Source organism: Colletotrichum aenigma, assembly GCF_013390185.1.
Source record: "Colletotrichum aenigma strain Cg56 chromosome Unknown KSG_Cg56_contig03, whole genome shotgun sequence".
Classification (NCBI taxonomy): domain Eukaryota; kingdom Fungi; phylum Ascomycota; class Sordariomycetes; order Glomerellales; family Glomerellaceae; genus Colletotrichum; species Colletotrichum aenigma.
Window position 1 is genome coordinate 3,627,793 of NW_023500909.1, and position 19,557 is coordinate 3,647,349.

At 51.8% G+C, this 19,557-nt stretch overlaps 4 protein-coding genes across 4 annotated transcripts; 2 read left to right on the top strand and 2 right to left on the bottom strand.

The window, feature by feature from the left end:
• Positions 1-866: 866 nt before the first annotated feature.
• On the bottom strand, positions 867-3,482 carry CGCA056_v004934 (putative peptidoglycan-N-acetylglucosamine deacetylase; the record flags this gene model as incomplete). Its single annotated transcript, XM_037320189.1, has 3 exons — positions 867-2,463; positions 2,585-2,938; positions 2,986-3,482. The coding sequence occupies 3 exons, from the start codon at positions 3,480-3,482 to the stop codon at positions 867-869; spliced, it is 2,448 nt and encodes an 815-aa protein (XP_037181331.1).
• A 6,710-nt stretch (positions 3,483-10,192) lies between these two features.
• CGCA056_v004935 (uncharacterized protein) lies at positions 10,193-11,984 on the top strand (the record flags this gene model as incomplete). Its single annotated transcript, XM_037320190.1, has 6 exons — positions 10,193-10,225; positions 10,299-10,332; positions 10,657-10,803; positions 10,862-11,365; positions 11,430-11,722; positions 11,814-11,984. The coding sequence occupies 6 exons, from the start codon at positions 10,193-10,195 to the stop codon at positions 11,982-11,984; spliced, it is 1,182 nt and encodes a 393-aa protein (XP_037181330.1).
• An 835-nt stretch (positions 11,985-12,819) lies between these two features.
• PAPS1 (Nuclear poly(A) polymerase 1) lies at positions 12,820-16,535 on the top strand (the record flags this gene model as incomplete). Its single annotated transcript, XM_037320191.1, has 3 exons — positions 12,820-13,985; positions 14,039-15,720; positions 15,778-16,535. The coding sequence occupies 3 exons, from the start codon at positions 12,820-12,822 to the stop codon at positions 16,533-16,535; spliced, it is 3,606 nt and encodes a 1,201-aa protein (XP_037181329.1).
• A 418-nt stretch (positions 16,536-16,953) lies between these two features.
• exo70 (Exocyst complex protein exo70) lies at positions 16,954-18,990 on the bottom strand (the record flags this gene model as incomplete). The annotated part of the gene is made up of 2 exons (XM_037320192.1): positions 16,954-18,653; positions 18,780-18,990. The coding sequence occupies 2 exons, from the start codon at positions 18,988-18,990 to the stop codon at positions 16,954-16,956; spliced, it is 1,911 nt and encodes a 636-aa protein (XP_037181328.1).
• Between the last annotated feature and the right edge of the window lie 567 nt (positions 18,991-19,557).

Below are 19,557 nucleotides of genomic sequence, written 5' to 3' on the forward strand. Positions count from 1 at the left end.
CGGAACGATAAGAGTGCCAGGAAACGGCATGTGGATCAGCATTTGCAGACTCTTGGCCATAATCGATGAGTCTGTAGACACGCGGTTCTTGGGTTAAGCATTAGAAATGCAAAGAACCACCTCTAACCAGCCATATGGCGGTTTCTAGGATGAAGCAAACTTCCACGATCAATATGGAACAGCTGTATTGCGATGAGTCATATACTGGGATATCTTCGCGACTGCGACGTGTTCGTGATCATTGAGGATCGGGCATTCACACATTGAGTAGCGCGTCAACGACTCCATCATATAGGGAGTTGGGGGACTGCATATTGACTTACTTTTCGTCCAGGCATGTCTTTGCAAGAATCTGAACCAGGCGATAGCGGGCCACTTTTTCTCTTTCATCGACCGAGACCAGTCTGCAGGCGATGATACCGATTAGGTTCCCCTTCAAAGCCGGTCGGGACAGGGGTTGGTGCCTGCACAAATCAAAGTGCCGCCAGATGCCAAGATATATAGCTAAATACTGTATTTTCGGAGGCGCTGTCGAGGATCCAAGGGCTTCCTACCGTCTAGAAGCTAGGAAAAGGGAGAACAGGCATTCGTTGGAACCCGTGGTGCGGGCTGAAGAGATTATAGGGCACAATCGGGTCCCGGGATATTGCAAATACTTGATCGTTTGCGGGAAGCAAGATCGTGGAACGGTAGAAAGACGCATAACCAGATGGATCCCTTTGAAGAACAGTAAAGTGGTATTAAACAGGTGGATTGAAGAAATGTCATGTACAATATGCGTTGAAATGCCGCTCCAAGTGAAACAAGGTAAACCTCTTCCTCCGATCAAACCATATCATGATAATAGTGAGTGAACAAGCATAGCCCTACAAAGGCGGGGCATTGGGATCCATCATACACTGATCGACTCTCATCAGTTGTTTCCCAGTTGCCTTCGCCTTCTGAATGAATGTCCTCAAGTAGGAGACGGTGCTGGGGTACAGGTAGTGCATGACAACCAGGGAGCCGCCCTTGTTCAGGTCACGCTGGAAAGAGTCCAGTTGCTTCTCGGGAGTGTCCGACTGAGCATAGAGCCAATCCTCGACGTCAATGTTCCAGTTGACGATGTAAGGGTTGTCATCCTTAGTGGATCGGACGAGTTGCTGACGCATGCGAGCACCCTCGTTACCGAAGGGAGGTCGGAAATACTTCGTAGTGATACCGAACATTTCTTGAACAGCCTTAATGTCCTGGTCGTACTCCCAAGATATCGCGTCATTGTTAGGCAGGCCCTCCATACGAGGGTGCGTGTAGCTGTGAAGGGCGATCTGGTGGCCCTGGCTCATCATGTCCTTGTAGATGGCACTCAAATTGGTGCTGGAGTCCCGCAGAGGTGCACCGACCGTGAAGAAGGTTACTTTAATGTTCTCCGACTTGATAACCTCCATGACCTCCTGGGCGAACTTCGGGTCGCCATCATCAATAGCAAAAGCGATCGAGTTGGGACGCTTGCACGCAAAGATGAGATTCCCAGACGGCAGCTTCTCTGGGATCAGAACCTTGGCTGGGACGGACGGGACGATCTCAACCTTTGTCAAGGTGACAGCTTCGTTGGTATAGAAACCCTTGAAAGCGATACCTATCGCACGCTTCCGCTGAATATTGAAGTGAGAGATGGGAATGTAGATATCGTTGCCAGTTGCGTAACGTGCAGCCTCAAGAGAATCCCATGTCTCAGGGAAGGGCGAGGCAGTCTCGTCGCAAGCTTGGTTGTGCTGTTGCATAGCAATCGAGAACTTATTGCTTCCAGAGTAGGCCACATGGAGATAAGAACCGTCATAGCCGGTCATATCGGCACACTTATCGGAGAGCTGCGTGTAGAAGGAGAAGTCGGCATCTGGCGCCTTGATGGTGACCCTGTTCGTGCCCCAAGTGAGAGCAGTATCGACGTCACCTCCATGCCAGTAGCCAAGAGAGTTGGAGTCCTTCTTTGAGAAATTATCAACAATCTTGACCGAGCCAGTACTGCTCGGGGCAGGGACGGTTGAGACAGCAGCAGTGTCGGTTGGTTGAGTCGCGACAATATACTCAGATGGTGTGTTGCCGCAGTAGAAAGCCATCGGGCCGAAAGTCACATCCGAGGACAACGAACCAAAGAGAATCGTTGTCATCTTGGATAGGTCGGCACCCGAGAACTTGGAAAAGGGGATGCTGTAGAGCTTCTCTTGGCCGTTGAATGTCCACCCGAGTTCCTTTGATGTCTTGGTAGCGAAGGCAGAGTCCTCCCCGCACGTTGGCGACGAGGCCAGCTGGATGGATAAGGTCGTGCCGACCTTGGCCTTGATGCGCAAGGAAATACCGCCGTATCCCTTCACCTGTGTGTTGGTGCAGGCAACCTTGCTGTAAAAGTAGGAATCCCCACCGTTGGGCTTCAGCGTGACCCGATTTCCCGAGACAGTGATCTCTTTCATCGTGCTATCGTCACTACTGGGCTGTAACATGGCGTTGTAGTAAAGAAATGTCAGTCGCGATTGCGAGGCCCAGTCGTCAATCAAGAGATTACTGCAGCTCGAGGATACCGGCGAAGATTGGGCGGCAACGGAACTAGATACAGTCGAAGAGCGAATGCTCGATGACCCGGACGCGGTGGGGACAGTAGAGACTGAGACGGAAGTTAGAGACATCGATCTCGAAGCAGCTGCGCGCGAGGTTGACGAAGAAGCGTTCGATGTACGAGAGCTTGAAGGAGATTTGGTTTGGCGGGATGAGGAAGCAGACGTACGAGATGATGGGCCCGTTTGGATAACTGACATGGTCGTGGAGCTTGGCGATCGTACCGAGGTGGCGAAGGATGAGGTTGTGCCAGAGGAAGCGCGAGCCGTGGGTGACGCCGCGCTTGTTGAAGACGAAACCGCAACAGAGCGAGAAGTCGACACAGAACCAACAGTGGTGGTAGTGGCTGGGGCAGTCGAAATGGAGGGATTCGACCCGCCGCTGCAGGTGAACTGGAGATTGCTGAATTGATAATTGTCAAACTTGGAATAGGTTGACCAGACGAAGGCTGAGACTGCGTCCAAGTTGGCGTTTGTGAAGGATGATAGCGCGATAGAGATGTTTTGGGTCGAGCCAGTCAACCCGTTGATCTGGACCCATTGGCTGTTGTAGTTGTCATCTGCACAAGATGCCTTGGTTTGTATCTCCAGCATCATGGAGGCATCTTTAGGTCCCTTGACCGTCAAAGAGAGGGCATTATAGCCTTGGGTGGCCGCCTTGACGCAGCCGAGAGTCTCGTAGTAGTAAGAGGAACTGTCTGTCTTTGGAGTGAACGAAAGGATGCCCTTGCTGATGGCGACCTTTGACATGGAATTGTCTTCGCTGGTCCACGCATCGAGGTTGTTGCTACCGGAAACGGTAGATCGTGAGAAGTTATCAATTACAAGATTGGAGCATGCCGCCTGGGCAGCTCCGGCTAGGCCCAGAAGGCGTAGCAGGGTAGAAGACATTTTAATGATGTACAGCCAAGTTGGTATGTCTAGTGAGAAAGAAAGGCACTCCTCGGGCGAGGAGTAGAGAGAAAGACTAGGGGTCAAAGCCGATGATGATGTTGAGAGTGATGGAGCATTTTCTAGTAACAGGGAGGAGACGAGATGGTTTATATATCTATATATTGTGTCTTGATGCTGATATCTTACTGGCCTGCTTTAGTGGCAGAGCCGGATTCTTCGCAGGGCCTTCACCTCTGGTGTAGCATCGGACACTTGTCCAGCTACCTGACGGGTAAGCAGTTGGTAGATGGCTCAGACGCAGTGCCATGCCATACTAACTCAGGTGTAGAGGAGGAGCATTATGGGTCCTTGGCGTTGGACAAAGCATGGAGGCCAGCTTAGACTGCTACGCAGGATTCGCGAGAACGCTAAAGACCGCCTCACGACCTGGACGTTGAGCGTTGCCCCCCCCGATGAAGAAGCGTTGTGGAGACGAACGTCCTGCCAAGCGAACAAGAAATCCCACATGGCTAATTGACGAAGAAGGGCGTTGTGGCTTAATGGCCCGAATACTTGGTAGTGGCTTCGAGACAAACAGTTACCGCCATGTGGTCAGAGAGATACACAAAGGGCCATCGAGTATGTGTTGGAGGGTAAAAAAAAACCGGCCCTTCATCTTTGTCTGTAAGGAGGAGGAGGTTAGGTTCGCGGTTTTAGGGGTCTGTAGAAGTCGAGAAAATGTCGGCTTAGGAAAGGCGTGAAAAGACAAACAATGAAAGAAGAGCGGGCCAAGTCGTTGAACATTTCATCCAACGCAACTCGAAACAAGACAACACGAGGTGTGGCAAAAGGAGATGAGGTTTTGGTGCACCGTCCTGTTGGGCTAGCCATATCCGGTCCATGCCGAACAAGCAAGACAAGACCGCCACCATCAGGTGAGCGCTGCCAACGCTTTCTTGAACGCGTGCTTCAACTTGTCTGCTGCAACTATCCAAGAGATCTTCGGGTGATACCCGTTTTGGCTGGCCTGACAAGTGAAGCCATTTTCATCATGAAGGTCGAGGTGACACACAAACTTTTCTGATGCCCCCTTTGTCGCTCACTAGAGGAACATGAAACAAGTGAAGATGTGCATTCTAGCGTCGTAGCTTTCCTCAGCTAAGCCAAGTGCCTGGATCGGTTGCAAAAATAAACATGAAATTAGCCACGTCCCCCACACTTGACGGGTCAGTGCAAAGCTGCGGTAAACCTGGGAAACGAATTTAGCCGTCGAAGGCCATCTTCTTTCTCCTGGCATCCAGGCCTAGCTGTGTCCATGAATCTCAGCGCGAGTTGCGACACAAAGAGCGAAACCAGCCCTCGCTTCACACGGCTTTTGATGAGAAATAGACGGGGGCCGTCTGGGATGGCGCGCCACAGTTTCTCATCCCCAGGTACACCATCATCTCCAGAGACCCTGTCAGCTTGATAGGCTTGATGATGGAATATGCGTCAATGAGTTCGCAACATGCTATCGTTCCCTCCGTTGTGCACCAGTGGTCACTTCCTGGGCTGCTGGCCGACTGCGCCCTATCAGTCTGGTCGCTATACTCCGCAGGCAGTCCTATCTTTATGGGGGCCATGGGCTGGTTGTCAATAACATTCGGCGTGTGTTAGTGCCCAGGCAGATTTGGCCTGTAGCAGCAAACGTACGAATGGCGGATGCCATCACCGCCGTAGCGCGAGTCCAACCTGGCGGCATGGACGGGTGACTGGTGTCCTGATCACTCTATGGCTTCCAGTGTCCGCCGCGGCTCGTTCATAGCAGAACGCAAGTACTATGAGGCCATTGACCAGACAACGTGACATTGGAGGAAGTGCTCACTCACATGAATACTTGGAAGGTCGCATCGGGCCCGTAGCTGTTCGTAAAGCATCGCTTGGTGGATGTTGTTTTGGCAAAGACCTTCCATGGTTGCCAAGCGATGGTACATCGACATTCGATGCTCGTTCAAAACCCTAGGTTGAGCGACCTGAATCGTGCAGACGGATCAGGAGAGTTGCGGCAGAGGAGGACGAGAGTCCTGGCGGCGGCAACGCGAGAAAAAAAGTGACGGGAGAGCTATGGGTGGCTGCAGGAAGGATGGGCTGTGAAGTATGATGGAGTTTGAACTATTCATGGGCTAGACTGAATGTTGTCGAGGTATCCACGATGTGAGCAGTGTCGACGCCAAGTTGTGGTTTGGCCCAGGGATCCGACGTGTTGGTTGTCTGTTCAACCGGATGGTTCCCGTAAGTGTGACGGGAGGGCGCTGTCGACCGTCGACCGCCGCCTTGGTCTCAAAGCACCAGCGGCAATGCGATGCGGTAAAGAGACAGCTGCTTGACGGCGAAAGTGGTAATGCATGCAATGGGGGAGGGTTTCCGGGCGTAGGTTCCTCCCCAGGAGAGACGGGACTCGGGAGTGTGGTTGCCAAGACGAAGAGTGATCAATGCGTCGCATCGTGGGCCTGGGACTTGGAACTGGGGCCCGGGAGCGGCAGCACCGCCGCCTGCCCTGTGAAGTGCAGACGGCCCAGGAACCGATGAAGCCCGGACCGCACTTAAGGTCATTCGAAGGCAAGACAGAAGAACACGGCTGTGCTTGGATCTGCTTCTGGCTCGTTCGCGGCCGCTCACGGTCATGTGATCCTACATATGTAGCCTGCAGAAAAAGTGCATCACGTAAGCGACTATGTGTCTTTGTGTTTCACGGGTTGAGGGCGCGAGGACCAACAAGCCAGGCGCATGCTTCTGGTATCAGACGTCATAAATGACGAAAACGTAAGACCAATAACGTCTGTCAAAAGCCTAAAGGGACTCCGATGGCAGAAACGCAGCGCAGGTCGGAAAGCCTTGGGTTGAGAAGGCAAAAGAGCGGCTGAGAAAGGCCGTATGACTGACCAGTATGTGCCTAATCAGTAGTAGATGGTGGGATGGGGGGGGCATCTACTACCTACCTTACCGTAGGTATGTGTTGACGGGCGCGGGGTAGGGCAGCCCAGCAGAACACTCTGTCAGGTGGGCAAAGAGTTGCCAGCTGACGGGAAGGCAGCAGCAGGCCGGATGTCGTGGTAGATGGTCGACCCATCGTCATCGGCGAGCCCACGCGCGTGTCTTGGTCAGGGGCTAAGATGGGAAAACGGCAGACGGACGCCCTGCGCCCTCTTGGTACTCGTCAGGAAGGCACTTGAATGCGCCGGGAGTCGGCGCTGGCGCTGCTGACGCTCGTGTCGACTTTGACTGGGCGGTGCATGGATGACATCACTTTGGCGGACGGCGACGTGACTCTGCTGGTTCATCCTTGATGACTGACTGACTGATTCGGTGATTCCAGACCGCAGACCGCGGCCAAACGCAGCTGCATGCAGTTGTCACCAGTCGCACTTGCCCACTTATCCCGCAGCGGGGGGACAGAGTAATATGATTTTATCGAGTTTATTGTTTCGCTATCTACATAAGGCTATCCCTTTATAATACTTATTTTAGTACTAGATTTTACTAAATAGTTTATATTATTTAATTTTATCCTCTAAAAATTACTTCTACTACTTTAATTCCTATTTATTAAACTTATTTAAAATTACTATATTATATTTTATATTTATATTAATACCCTTAATTACTTAAACTAAATATTATTTAATTTACTTAAATATCTTTTTATTCTATTTAGTATATATAAGAGTATTATATCTAAAGATAATTTTAAGTGTTTGTTCTCTATTAATTATTCTTAGTATTATAATATATATATATATATAATTATAGTTATAATATTAATTATAAAAATAGAAGTTTTACTATTTTAGTTGATAATAAATAATTATCTAAAGATTAGATAAAAAGATTTATATTAAGAAAATTACTATATTTATATTATATTATATGGAAGCTATTATAATAGTTTTAAAGTAATAACTATTAAAATATAAAAAGTTAAATTGAATAACTAGAAATTTCTTCTCTTTAAGGATTTTATATTTATAAACTAGCTTTTTAAAGTTTAATTTATAAAACTAAACTTTTACTTTAGTAGTAATAAAACGTTATTATCCTTAAAATATTTATAGATAGACTTTTAACATCTTTAGAGTTATTCTAATCTAGAGGTATATACGTATACTATATATAGGTTAAATAACACAATAGAGTAAACTACACAGAATAGGGAACAAAATAAAAGCACTTGCCCACTTACGCCCTATTCCCCCCTCCCCCGTCGTCCCCCACGCTGCTGGGTATAGGTAGGTAGAGTCGTGTAGGTATCTCAGGGTAGCCGCCCCCGGCTTGCCCAGCTGATTTGATTGGAGGATTCGACTCATTTCGGCCAAAAACAGGACCAGCTGCATCATGTTCTGCAGCATCTTCAGTGTGCAGGAGGACCGCCAGCACCGTGCTGCGTGTGCCACATGCACACACCCCTCCAACCTATGTCCGACACTGTCTCTAGCCACGCCCCAAGCTTTATCATGCTGCATCACAACCACCTACCTCACCTATCGGTCTTCTTATCGCCCGCATGCCCGCTGAGCCGAGACGATAAGCCCGCTGCCATCCTTTTAGGTACGATGAAAAGCACGAAAGCCCAGGTCATGCCTGGGTGCGGTGAGATGCCTAAGCAAGCACCCCGAGACAACCCGAGAGATAAGCAGCTCGCTCTCGTCGCGGTTCGTCACTACCATCTTCCTTCTCTTTCGTTCCTCGTCCTCGACTTCCGTCCTCGACTTCCTTCGTCTCGTCCCGTCCCAGGCCTCAGCCCGGTTTGTTAGCCTCCCGTGCCACTTTCCCTTGTGACCAGAACTTGCCTTGATAACGTAAGGATACCTGAGCCATCTGGTCTCAAGGTATATACCCAAGGAATCCCGCAACCCCGGCCTTCGTCTTCTGACTCGTCTTGCCTTTGTTCCTCAACTACCTCATCAACATTCATACTGCCCCAACCCTGTACTCTTGTATATGTCTTTGATTCTAACCGCATCACTCGCCTAACACCCACCTCTTCATCAAACTGCTTGCGCCAACAAGTTCTGTGCAAACTCATATACTCGTCCTTCTTTTCATCTCGCTCTATCTTGCTCTCGGTTTCCCTTTTTCGTAACCCCCCCCCCGGATCCGCGCCTCTTTCGTTTTTGGCCTCGCGTTCTGCAATCTCCGGCAACCTTCAGCCCGGTGACTCACCGGCATCTACTGCCCCAATACCAACACAGTGATTACCTCACAAGCCTCGGTTACCTCTCCTGCTACCCAGCACCACCAGCACCACGCCTTCCTTGCCTTAGCCTCCGCCTTGCTTCCAAAGTCAGTCCGAGCACCGAAACGGGCATAACCTCAGAGATTCCTTCGGCTACCTCTCTTATATCTCCCGTCATCTCTCTCCCAGCAACTATCCACACCTACCCGTGTCTCGATTCTACGTGTCGAGCAAATCGCCCAGACTATTATCGCTATTGACAGAGAATATAAGCTTTGTCGACTTAGGTTCAACTCTTCGAACCTGCCCGCCCCTTTGTCATAGAAACGCGACCGGCGACGCCACGTCACAGAGCCTTCCGGTACAAATTCGAACACATACAAGCATCATGGCTGCCATGACCGATGTCCAGGCTCAGTACGAGCGAGATCTCCGGAGCGCACACCAGGACTACAAGAGGACCAAGGATTCCCAGTCCAAGTGGTCCAACGGAGCTCGTCCGCTCGCAGGCTGCCGATTAGACTGGGCCACCCTCGAAGCTATTGGAGGCACTGAGCAACAGCGCGCCAAGACTCGTCCCAGAGGCAAGAACAGCGAGATGTACGTTTTTTTGCTAGATCCCGAACCGAGATGTCGCTGACACTACAGATAGTTCCCACTTCAAGAAGATGCAGAACAATGTGATGAAGGGGCGATCGCACTGGGCGCCTCACCAGGGCCGTCTCAACTCGGCGCTGCAGGCCAAGGAGCAAATCAAGGATCCCCTCAGCCAATCTCTCATGGACCTTGCCCCTTCTCAGGGCGGCTGGAAGAATCTTGCTGCTTCAGAAGACTGGAAGTACAGTTTCGATAAGGCGGAGAGCCCCAACCGCCCCCTGACGCTCGATGTCTTCATCAAGACCTCAGGCCGTGAGACGGAACGAATGGTCGAGAAAGAGTATGAGATTCTCAGTGAGAACGGTCAAGTTCTGAAGGGTCGCAAAGCGCGTCAGAACCTCCGTCAGGAGCACATGTCCGCTGCGGAGGATGAAGGCTTTCAGCTTGTTTGATTTGCAATTCACCAGCTGCTCTGGCTGGGCAGCATAAGACAATTCTCGAACGACTGTATGATGGATGTATTAGCGATTCGACGGAGTGGGCGTTGAGGGTTCAAGCATGGCATCGCGGCAACAGGCTTGAGAGGGCTTTGCAATAGCACATCATGGTTTTTGGGACATTGTTTTGGCGTTGGGTCATGAGAGATGGAAGCATTGTGTAGCGCAGGATTGCGCTCCGTTCCTCTCACTAAATTAACCATACGGATAGGTAGTGCAAGTAGACGAATGGCAAAAGACCATGCAGTCCAACCACGCAATGTTAATGGAAGTGGTAGATGATGTTTCCTCAATACCGGAGACGCATCGCGTTTCGACTTTTCCTGATGCGTCGTGGGTCGCGGCAATCACGGTTCATGAACACTAACGACATGGGTAGTTCGTTGCCTCAGGATTGGTTTGGCTCAGCAAACGCGTCCAGGATGGCGATCCTCGAGCGGCCGACGTCAGTTGCCGTAAGTGGCTAGGTGCAGATGGGGAGCGAGCAAGGGAACGCTGCGCCGCGGGGCTGAAATTGATGGTGCCTAGAGGCATGGAGATTTCTGCCTTCAAGGCACCCAGTGTAAGCCATGGGCGTAAGCTGAATCCATACCGTCGGAGCCATGGACGCTGGTCTCGGAAACACTGGCTTTTGATAAGCCGTTCCCCTGGTCTAGACAGCCGCGCAAAGATACTTAATAAAGCACCCTGACTTATCTTGCCTCCAGTGCGAGTAAAGTTGAGCTCTTCTCAATTCTGGCCTCGCCGTGCCGCCGCCGCCCCCCCGCCTGCCGAGATTCTCGAGGTTCGGCTTGAATTCAAACTAATCAGGTTGGATGTTGCATTTCACCCACCGCACTATCAAGTACTCGGAGACGCGCCTGCCAGAATGACGACCGTTGACGAGTCTATGCTGCCCCCCTTACCGTCGACGCCGACGCCGCCTCCACCTCCTCCTCCGACATTTACGGCTTCGTCGGCCCCAAGGGCTTCAACGCAATCGGCGCCAGCACCGATACAACCTACGCCAGAATCTACACCATCTACATCTCTAGTGCAAGAGAAAAGCTTGCTAGCAGCCCGCAGCCGTAGCTACGACGACGTGACACCAGACAGTGCCAGCTCGTTGACCCCACCGCCCTATTCTGGCCCATCCAACTTCTCAGAAACGAATGTTTCGATCCGAGCTCAAGAAAGTCCAGGACCCATGTACTACCCAGGCTTACCAAGACTAGACTACAAGCTCTACTCACCGCCGAACTTCAGCCTGTCGACAGACTGTATCGTTCTCTCTTCCAGGTCAGACCATCTGTCAGCGAGCGCCAATGCCCTTCTATCCCTCATCAGGACCCAGGCAAGCATCCCGCCCAAGCCTCTCATACACATGAAAGGGACGCGAGGACGCAAGGTCGACTTCGACATCAAGCTCAATCTGATGGGATTGCTGGTGCCGGATGACACGAGCAAGCGCATGCAGTACATTCGCTGTGTCAGTGAGGGCGAGATGGCGTACAGGGGCGGAGTAAAGCCAGACGTCATTCCCGAAGTTGGCGAAAGGGAGCTTGAGGAGTGGTGCCGCCGCTTTGTTGAAGATCCAGCGCAGGTCAAAAGTTTCGGTGAGGACCCTATCCAAACCGTATCTACTTTGTCGAACTGGGTAACTAACAGAGTGCAATATAGCACTTGATCGAGTAGTTGCAAACTTGGACACGATGTGGATCGAAGGTCAATTGCGAGCCCTGTTGGCCGCGACGCAGTACAAAGGAGTGCTCCATGTGTCGTTTCCCGTAACGCACGCCAAGGTGGTGGTGCAAAACCAGCCGAAGGCAAACAAGTTCATGACGAGCATGAAGAAGCTTTTCTCGGGAAAGCACAAGTATGAAGTGGTGCAGTCAGTTTGGCCATTTGCGACGGCGAAAAGCGGTGATGAAGGCAGGAGATGCGCTGTACAAAGTGAAGAAGTCTGGTGGCGGGTAAGTCTTTCCCCAAACCTGCTACTTGCCGCTGTGTACAGTGCTTGCCCACCTAGGTATCTAGGCTCGCTGACGTGTTTGCTCTTCGTAGGAGTGGCGGGACCCGATCAGATACGCAGTCTCGCAAAAGAGACAGAACGGCGCATACGTGACTAATGAGGATAAGCTGGAGGCTTTGATGGAGGGCAAGGGTCAAGATTCAATTGACTGGGGAGGAGTTGAAGCGATAGACATGCCAGATGAGGCCGAGCTGGAGGGATAGATAGAGAGGTCATCGAAGAGCCCATATTAAACAAACCTAGGTGCCTAGGTACCTAGGTAAGGTAAGGTAGTAAGGAATACAGTGCAGGAATGATCGGCCAACCTAAGGCACCGGACCTATTTCAAGCACGTGTCTGTGACGTTGCCAGCTGGTCTCAACTGGGCGCACGGGTCCAAAGAGACTCGAAGACCCAACCGCTGGACCGGGAACGCACTGCGGATTTCGAGGCAGTGCTTGTCGCATTTTACAACTCCAACTGAGTCACCGGCGGACTCGCTTCCATAGCACAATCTTTTTTGGACAAGCCCCCCCAATTCCATGAGTCACAAAACCGCAAGCCGGCTTTCTTTAGGTGGTTAAGAGGATGACAGCGAGACTATGCGGGCCTTGCTCTGACGCATACGGCCTGGCCATGTCACGATTGTACATCATCATCCGCGCGTGGGCTTCCCCGCAGTCCACCGCTGCAGTAAGTTTTCCTTCTAGAACTTCGGCAATGCAACAATAGCTCTGGTTGGACACATACATGGGTAGGCCGTTTGAAACTAAACATGGCTGAATGGACCCTGGATCTACAAGGGTACTCTCTGTAGCAACACATCAACATCTTTGCGAGTTGGCTCTTAAAGATCACAACCCCCTAATCACTTCATCTTTATACACAACCCAGTATCAGTTTCGCGCTCAATAGACCTCTTCCCTTCTTTCATTGTCTCTCTTACACCCTGTCCGCATCGCATTCCCAGTCCGGAACATTCAGGCACCTCAAGGCACAATCATCACCATATCCCTCGGTCATACACTGGTCTCTGTTCGGCAGAGCTCTCCGAGTATTATGGAGTCCCAAGCAGCAAGCCACGCCACAGCTCTCTGTATCATCCCCCCAGAGGAGCATTGGACGGCAATCAATCGTCTTCGCTTTGACAACGACAAGGCCTACACGAAATGGCCCCCTCATGTCAATCTCATCTATCCGTTCGTCAGATCCACGGAGAGTAGCGTGCTGCATCAGGCTTGTGATGCCGTTGTATCGTGCCTGAAGGACCGTGCCGCCTCAGGCGAGCTCGCTCCCCTGCCTATCCGTCTTGATTCACCGGGCTTTTTCTCCCACAAAAATGGCAGCACCCTCTTCTTGCGTGACGAGAATGAGGGGAATATCTCCCGGCTAACATCGCTGCGAGGCGCCATACTCGCGGCCATCGGCCAGAGCCGGTCAGAGCCCTACAATATGCACCTTACGATGGCTCAGTGCGAAGACGCAGCTCCTTTGTCTAAGTTCGAGTTCTTGCTTGACAAGCTTCGTCGGCTACCAGCCGTAACCTGGGAGGCTAACCAGCTCTCAGTCCTGGTTCGCAGTCCTTCTGGACATATGAGGCAATGGGGTGTCATTGACCTAGTTTCCCAGTCCTTTAACATTTGCAGACATGCTCCCAATTCCAGCTCGGATACACCTTCGCCAACCATTCCGCGGCCAACGTGGTATTTCTCCCGTTCAGACATGGCGTGGAAACGCCTGGTCCAACCATCTGAACCAGAGGTCTTCGACAACAAGCAACACGGGAATCTTGTTGTCGCTAGCTGGAACGTACTAGCAGAGTTTCATTATCCCCCATCCCGGACCAGATACTCCTTGATCGTGGAAAATCTACTCGCAGAAAATGCGATTGCGGACATCGTAGTCCTCCAAGAGGTGACAGACGACTTTCTAGCCTTTCTGCTCGCAGATGAACGCATCTGCAAAACGTATTTCTACGTCTCTGAGGGTTCGCCAAATGACGCTGAGGCTGGCCCCCTGCCCAACATTCTCAACACTGTTGTGCTCAGCAGGGAACCATTCTCGTGGGAATACCTGCCCTCGAAGAGACAGCATAAAGGATCAGCCATTCTTCAGTTCGAAGAACTCCTACACAATGATACTCAGGAACCAGTCCTTCCCCTTGTCTTGGCAACCTGCCATCTAAGTCAGGGCCTTACAGATGGCGCGGTCGTTGCTAAAGAAAAGTAATGGATTATTTCGCTGAGTCCAGAAATGCGGAGCTGACTGTGGTTGACAGGGAATTGCAACGGATCCTCAACCATCTGAAGAGTAATCACGCAGCAAACCAATGGATCCTGGCCGGAGACTTCAACATAGCCACTTCTTCTTACACTATCGACGCAGCAGTGAAACGCGGCTCCATTACGGTACAGACAGAGGATCTTCTTCGTGGAATCGAGGCAACTCTGGCAGAGACCAACTTCCTGGACACGTGGTTTATCTCTCGTGTCGAGGCCGGCGTCAGCGACAATATCAAGGGCGATATCCACGACAGTTTTGAAGGCGAACAGGGTGCCACATTTGACCCCAGAGCGAACCCTCAGGCCGTGAAAATGGTCGGAAGCGGCCTGAACAACCGACCACAGAGATATGACCGCATTCTAGTGAAAAATGGCGGTCCCTTTCACATCTCTCGGTTCAACATGTTTGGCTTCCTCACTGGCGATGGCGAGAGTCCAGGTGGACCCCTTTACGCAAGCGATCATTGGGGTATTCGCTGCCTTTTACGGCGTTCTTCACTAAAAGATGGCTCCAGCACCAGTGCTCGAGTCGTCCCTGTCGAGGCTAAACGGGCACCTGGATCTATGTCTGATGTCACCGCTCTAAAGCAGACTTTGGAGCTTCTCGATGTTGTCCCGGCAGAAAAAGATGAGCGTACCCGGAAACAGGCCCTGGGGCTGCTACGAATGATTCTTTGGGAGAACGAACAGACGAATGTGGAGCAGTCGCGTGGTCAACCGGCCCTTGTACTAGTTCCTGTCGGATCGTATGGTCTTGGCGTATGGTCGAAATCGTCCGATATTGACTGCCTCTGCATCGGATCAATCAGTCCTCGCGTCTTCTTCACTCTTGCCAGGCATCGTCTGAGAAAGTCGGTCGGAGAAGGTGTCCGAATACTACGGAAGGTGAAGGCAAAAACCGGCACTATGCTCGAGATCGAGGTCCTTGGGCTGAGATGCGATCTCCAGTATTGTCAGGCAGCGAGCGTTGCCAACCAGTGGCCAAACTTGCTGAAGCGTCCCCCATCTGATGCAGCTTTCAGCTTGCCAACCCAGACGCTCTTGAAATTGAAGCCTGCTAGGGACATGTACTACATTGCTAGGTCTGTCCCGGATCTTGCTCAGTTTCGCGTCTGTTATCAAGTGATCAAGACTTGGGCCAAGGCGAACGGGATCTACGCAGCCAAATTCGGATATCTTGGCGGCGTTCACTTGTCTGTTATGTTGGTTAGGGTTTGCAAAATGCTCCTACATGGCATGGGTACAGTTTCGACTGCCGACGTCATCGCTACCTTCTTCGACCACTATGCGCACTTCGACTGGAAGAACGACATTGTCTTTGATCCATTCTTCCACAAGCAGCTACGGTATCACCGGACGCCCAGAGAAGCCATGTGCCTTCTTGGATGGCATTCGCCGATACTTAACACCGCACTCATTGCTTCTGTTCCCACGGTCAAGATCATCTCGACGGAGCTACGCCAAGCCAACGCCAAATTCACGGAGGGCGCAACCTGGCAGTCTATTCTTTCGGCACCTGGCATGATCGCGGAAAAGGACTTATCACAAGGCGCCGCAAGCTTCCTTTCCTCGTTCAAAACGTTCGTGAACCTCCGCATTCACTACTGGGGAGGGTCGCTGGAACGTGGGAGTCGGCTTGTTGGTTGGCTCGAGTCCCGTTGCGCATCACTCCTCGTCGGTAAGCCAACTCATGATTGTACAGATCCCTAGCAGCCGTTTTCTGACCATGATTTAGACATCAACAGGAAGGTCCCGGAGCTTGCTCCGAGAATCTGGCCCGCGAGATTCGTCGACGCGGCGACACCCAACTCACAATGCCAACAAAGCGAATATCAAGGCTCGTATCTTGTCGGCCTAGAATGGATGTGCGAGGACGAGAGGCCAGAAAAGGAAACGCTGACCACGACGCACAGCAACCTGCAAGGCGTGCTGCATCAATTCGAAGAACATATTCACGGCGATAAAAAATACTACGATGCGACGACTTCCTGGTTCAGTGCGACTCTTGTCAAACGCACCGAGTTGGGAGATCTCAGGCTGGACAATCAAGAGTGGGGCGACTACGTCGACGGCGATGACGATTCAGAATCGGACGAGGAGGAAGACGAGGAAGACGAGGAGGATCTTTCAGTTTCGGGCCTACCGCCGGGAAAGCTGGGCAAGAAGGAGAGGGCGAAGGCGGCCACAAACCAGCCACGCTCAACGGTCGTGCCCAAACCCGAGGGTGCGGGCAAGTTCAGAACGGCTCTGGATGTTCTCAACAGACTGAGATGGGACGCTGACATGGACGGAAACGACTTCGTCGTCGGTTATGAAGATAGATTTCTAGGGGCACAGGAGAAGGCTTTGGTGGAGTGGAAAAGCGAGCAGACGCATGAAGAATTCATTCCGCAGCATAGAATTCTTTGGTTCAAGCGACGGAGCGACGGAGTCGTTGTTTGGGACAGATCCAAGCGTGTGGATCTGCTATTTAAAAAGACACCTTATAGATAGCTAGGCGCCGATCCTTGCGGTCGACGATATCCATGAGCTCACCCTGCAAGTAAACCTTTGCATTTGCCAGTTGCCAATTTGTGTCCTCAAGTAAGTGGAAAACACACACATACACACACACACACACACGAAACCAGATGAATTCACAGTCAATTGCCGGGTCTGCTTGAGAATGCTATCCCCAACAGACACTTGATTATTGTTAATATCAGAAACGTTGATAGAGCTCATGTCCGTACTCTAGACGAGCGTATGTCAGGACGTGTATGATAGATCTGGCCCGCCGAACTATGAGTTGGTATCCGCATCCATAACGCCAAGCCCTCCCACCAAAGAAAGCCCAAGTAAACAGACGCCCCAAACTGCGCAGAAACCTCGAACAACTGGGTAGGTAGGCCCTACCGAAGAACGCCCCTTCTCAGTAGAGGGTCATGAATACAGCGGCGATGCCAGCCTTGTCGTATTTCACATGCTTGCCCTTGCCCTTGTCGACCTCATGGTATCGGTCCCAGAATCTGTTGTACAAAGGCTCAAGCATTTGCTGAATGTCCCTGGCAAACATTTGGCGTACTTCTCTTTCCATGTTATATGACTTGTGACGGGTGACCATCTCGTCAAATGATGCGTTAAACGCCTGGAACTTACCCTTGATGTTGTCCTTGTCCCTGCTGCTCAGGCCCTTGAGGATAGAGGCTGAATCAGCTTGCCCGGACGTTGGTCGCTGCTTGCTCGTGTGAATAACATCAAACAAGTGGGTAGAAACTTCCTTGCAGTCCATCGTGTACATGGAAGTCGCCTTCTTGCGCCACTGGTCCAACATGCCCATCCGCTGCTCCAACAAGGGGGCCAGATCCGAGTCACGAATCATCCGCTCAATGATGACCACGCTATTGGCGAGAAACACCCCGATGATGCCTCGTCCCTTGAGGACCATCTTCGCTTTCTGGTCAAGTGATGACATCAGCATGTCAACTGTATCTGCGCAATAGTGTGCAAAGATTTCTTTGCCATCAGCGCCGATATCGAACGAAGCCAGGCTCGGTATCACATCGGTAGACCGTCCATCAGTAGCAGCGCTGGACTTCCAGCCACCATCGCCCAAGGAGAACATTATGCTGGAGACAGGGCGCAAAAACTCGACCATGGTCTGTAGACGCTGCATTGTCTCGGACACGATTGATATCGGAGCGCCGTCTTGAGGAAGTGTCTGCATGGCGGTAACTCTTCGCCTGGTATCCTCTAGCAACTCCCCCAGCGATAATTTGGCGGTCTCACGAACGGGCCGAAGGGCTGCTGCAAGGGAGGATTTGAGCTCGCCAGTACGCGTTTCGAGGTTACTTGACAAGCCTGACATGATTTCGGTTATCTCATAGGCAAGGTAGCAGTCGGTGTGGAGGTGAGACTTGATGTGATTGTTCAATTCTCGTAGCGTGCGGGCCAACTCAGCCATGGCGGCCTGACATGTGGCCTGGAATAGGGGGCCCCAGTCTTCGCGGGTGAATATGCTGCAGATGTTGTCGTATTCGGCCAAAAACAGACCCTCCATTGCCTGAGCGTATGTGCCAATTCCGTTGGCGCCTGCGCGATAGATGGCGTCGGGATTCTTTTTCTTAGTCGTGTTTACGCTCGCGGCGGCCAGATTTGCCAGTGTAGAAGACAGATAGGGCCCGCGGATTTCGGCGTATATCTTGGCGGTAGAAGAATCTTGAGGAGCGGCAGCACCCCCGTTCTGGCGGTGATTATTGGATATATAGGCGTTGACCAAGCCAAGACGCGTAACCTTGTCCTGTGACAGAACAGGAAACGGCACATCCTTTGTGATATAGTGGAGCGGTTCTACTGAGCGAGGTGTTTCTCCCCGAAGCAACTTATCGAAGTGACTCTCAAGTTGGGAGTTGCCAGACTTAATCAAGCGTGTAAGTTCCGACATGGTCTGCTGGTTGGCGCGGAGATTGGAGGCCTGCATGTCGGCTAGCGATTTGCTGAGACGCTTGATGGAGGCCAGGTAGTTCGACAAGCCGATCCTGTCTGGGCCAGCACGAATGATCTGTTCCTCATCGTTTTTGCTGTCGGCCGGCTGACGCAAGCGCTCGATTGCGGAGAGGACGCCATCGATGTCTGTTGAGAAGGTCACTGGTCAGCTGCCGCTATTGCATGCTTCGTCGCTGTTTTCCAGCTCGGAATGGAGAGGCGGAAAGGGGAATGACCGCAAGTGATCTCCTGCGGGTATGGCAATAAACGCACTATTTCCTAGGATCTGTAGCTTCTTCGTCTCCCCGCTCAGGGGACCAGCGACCTCGCGCACACTCTTGCCCGTAGATTCCAGCCTCCCCATGCATGCCTGAATCTTCTTTGTCAATTGGGCTGTCTTCTCTAGACGCGAGTTTAGCACATCGACTTCGGCTCGAGCCTCCTCGTCGGCTGCATGGCGATTTGTCGCAGGCCCGACAGACATGATGAGTGCCAACGTTCCGAAGGGAGTTGCTGCACAGCGACGTTGGCAGGCAGATGTGGAGGGATCAGGGTGTCGGTTGCGGCCTGTGTTCAGCCCGGAGCTGACATGGGAAAGGCGAACGAATGTGGCGTTGTTGGTCGAGTCAGATAGGGCAGTATATGTTCGATGTTTTCGTGGCGGTCGCAGAGTGCGAAGAGATGTCGAGAGGGAGGTCAGGATGAACGGAGGGCCGGATCAAGCTGCTTGGATCCGACGAAGGGACTGACGTGGGATACAACAGCCTATTGTACCTGTGGGTGGGTACCTCCGTCTGCTAGGTCAGGGGTCAAGTGTTAATTGCGGCGCATGTTACGCTAAAGACGACAGGTAAAAGTACCTTACCTAACCTACCTATCCGTAAGGTGCCTCCAGTACAGACGAATAAGGGAGGCACAGGCACTGGACGTCTCTGAGGTCCAGGAATGCGGACCGGGACAGGGGTGTTTTGTTATGAAAGCCGATGCATGCATGCACCTACAACCAGCTCACCATGTGTGAGCTTCCTACCTTAGATAGTCTCCTAGATGA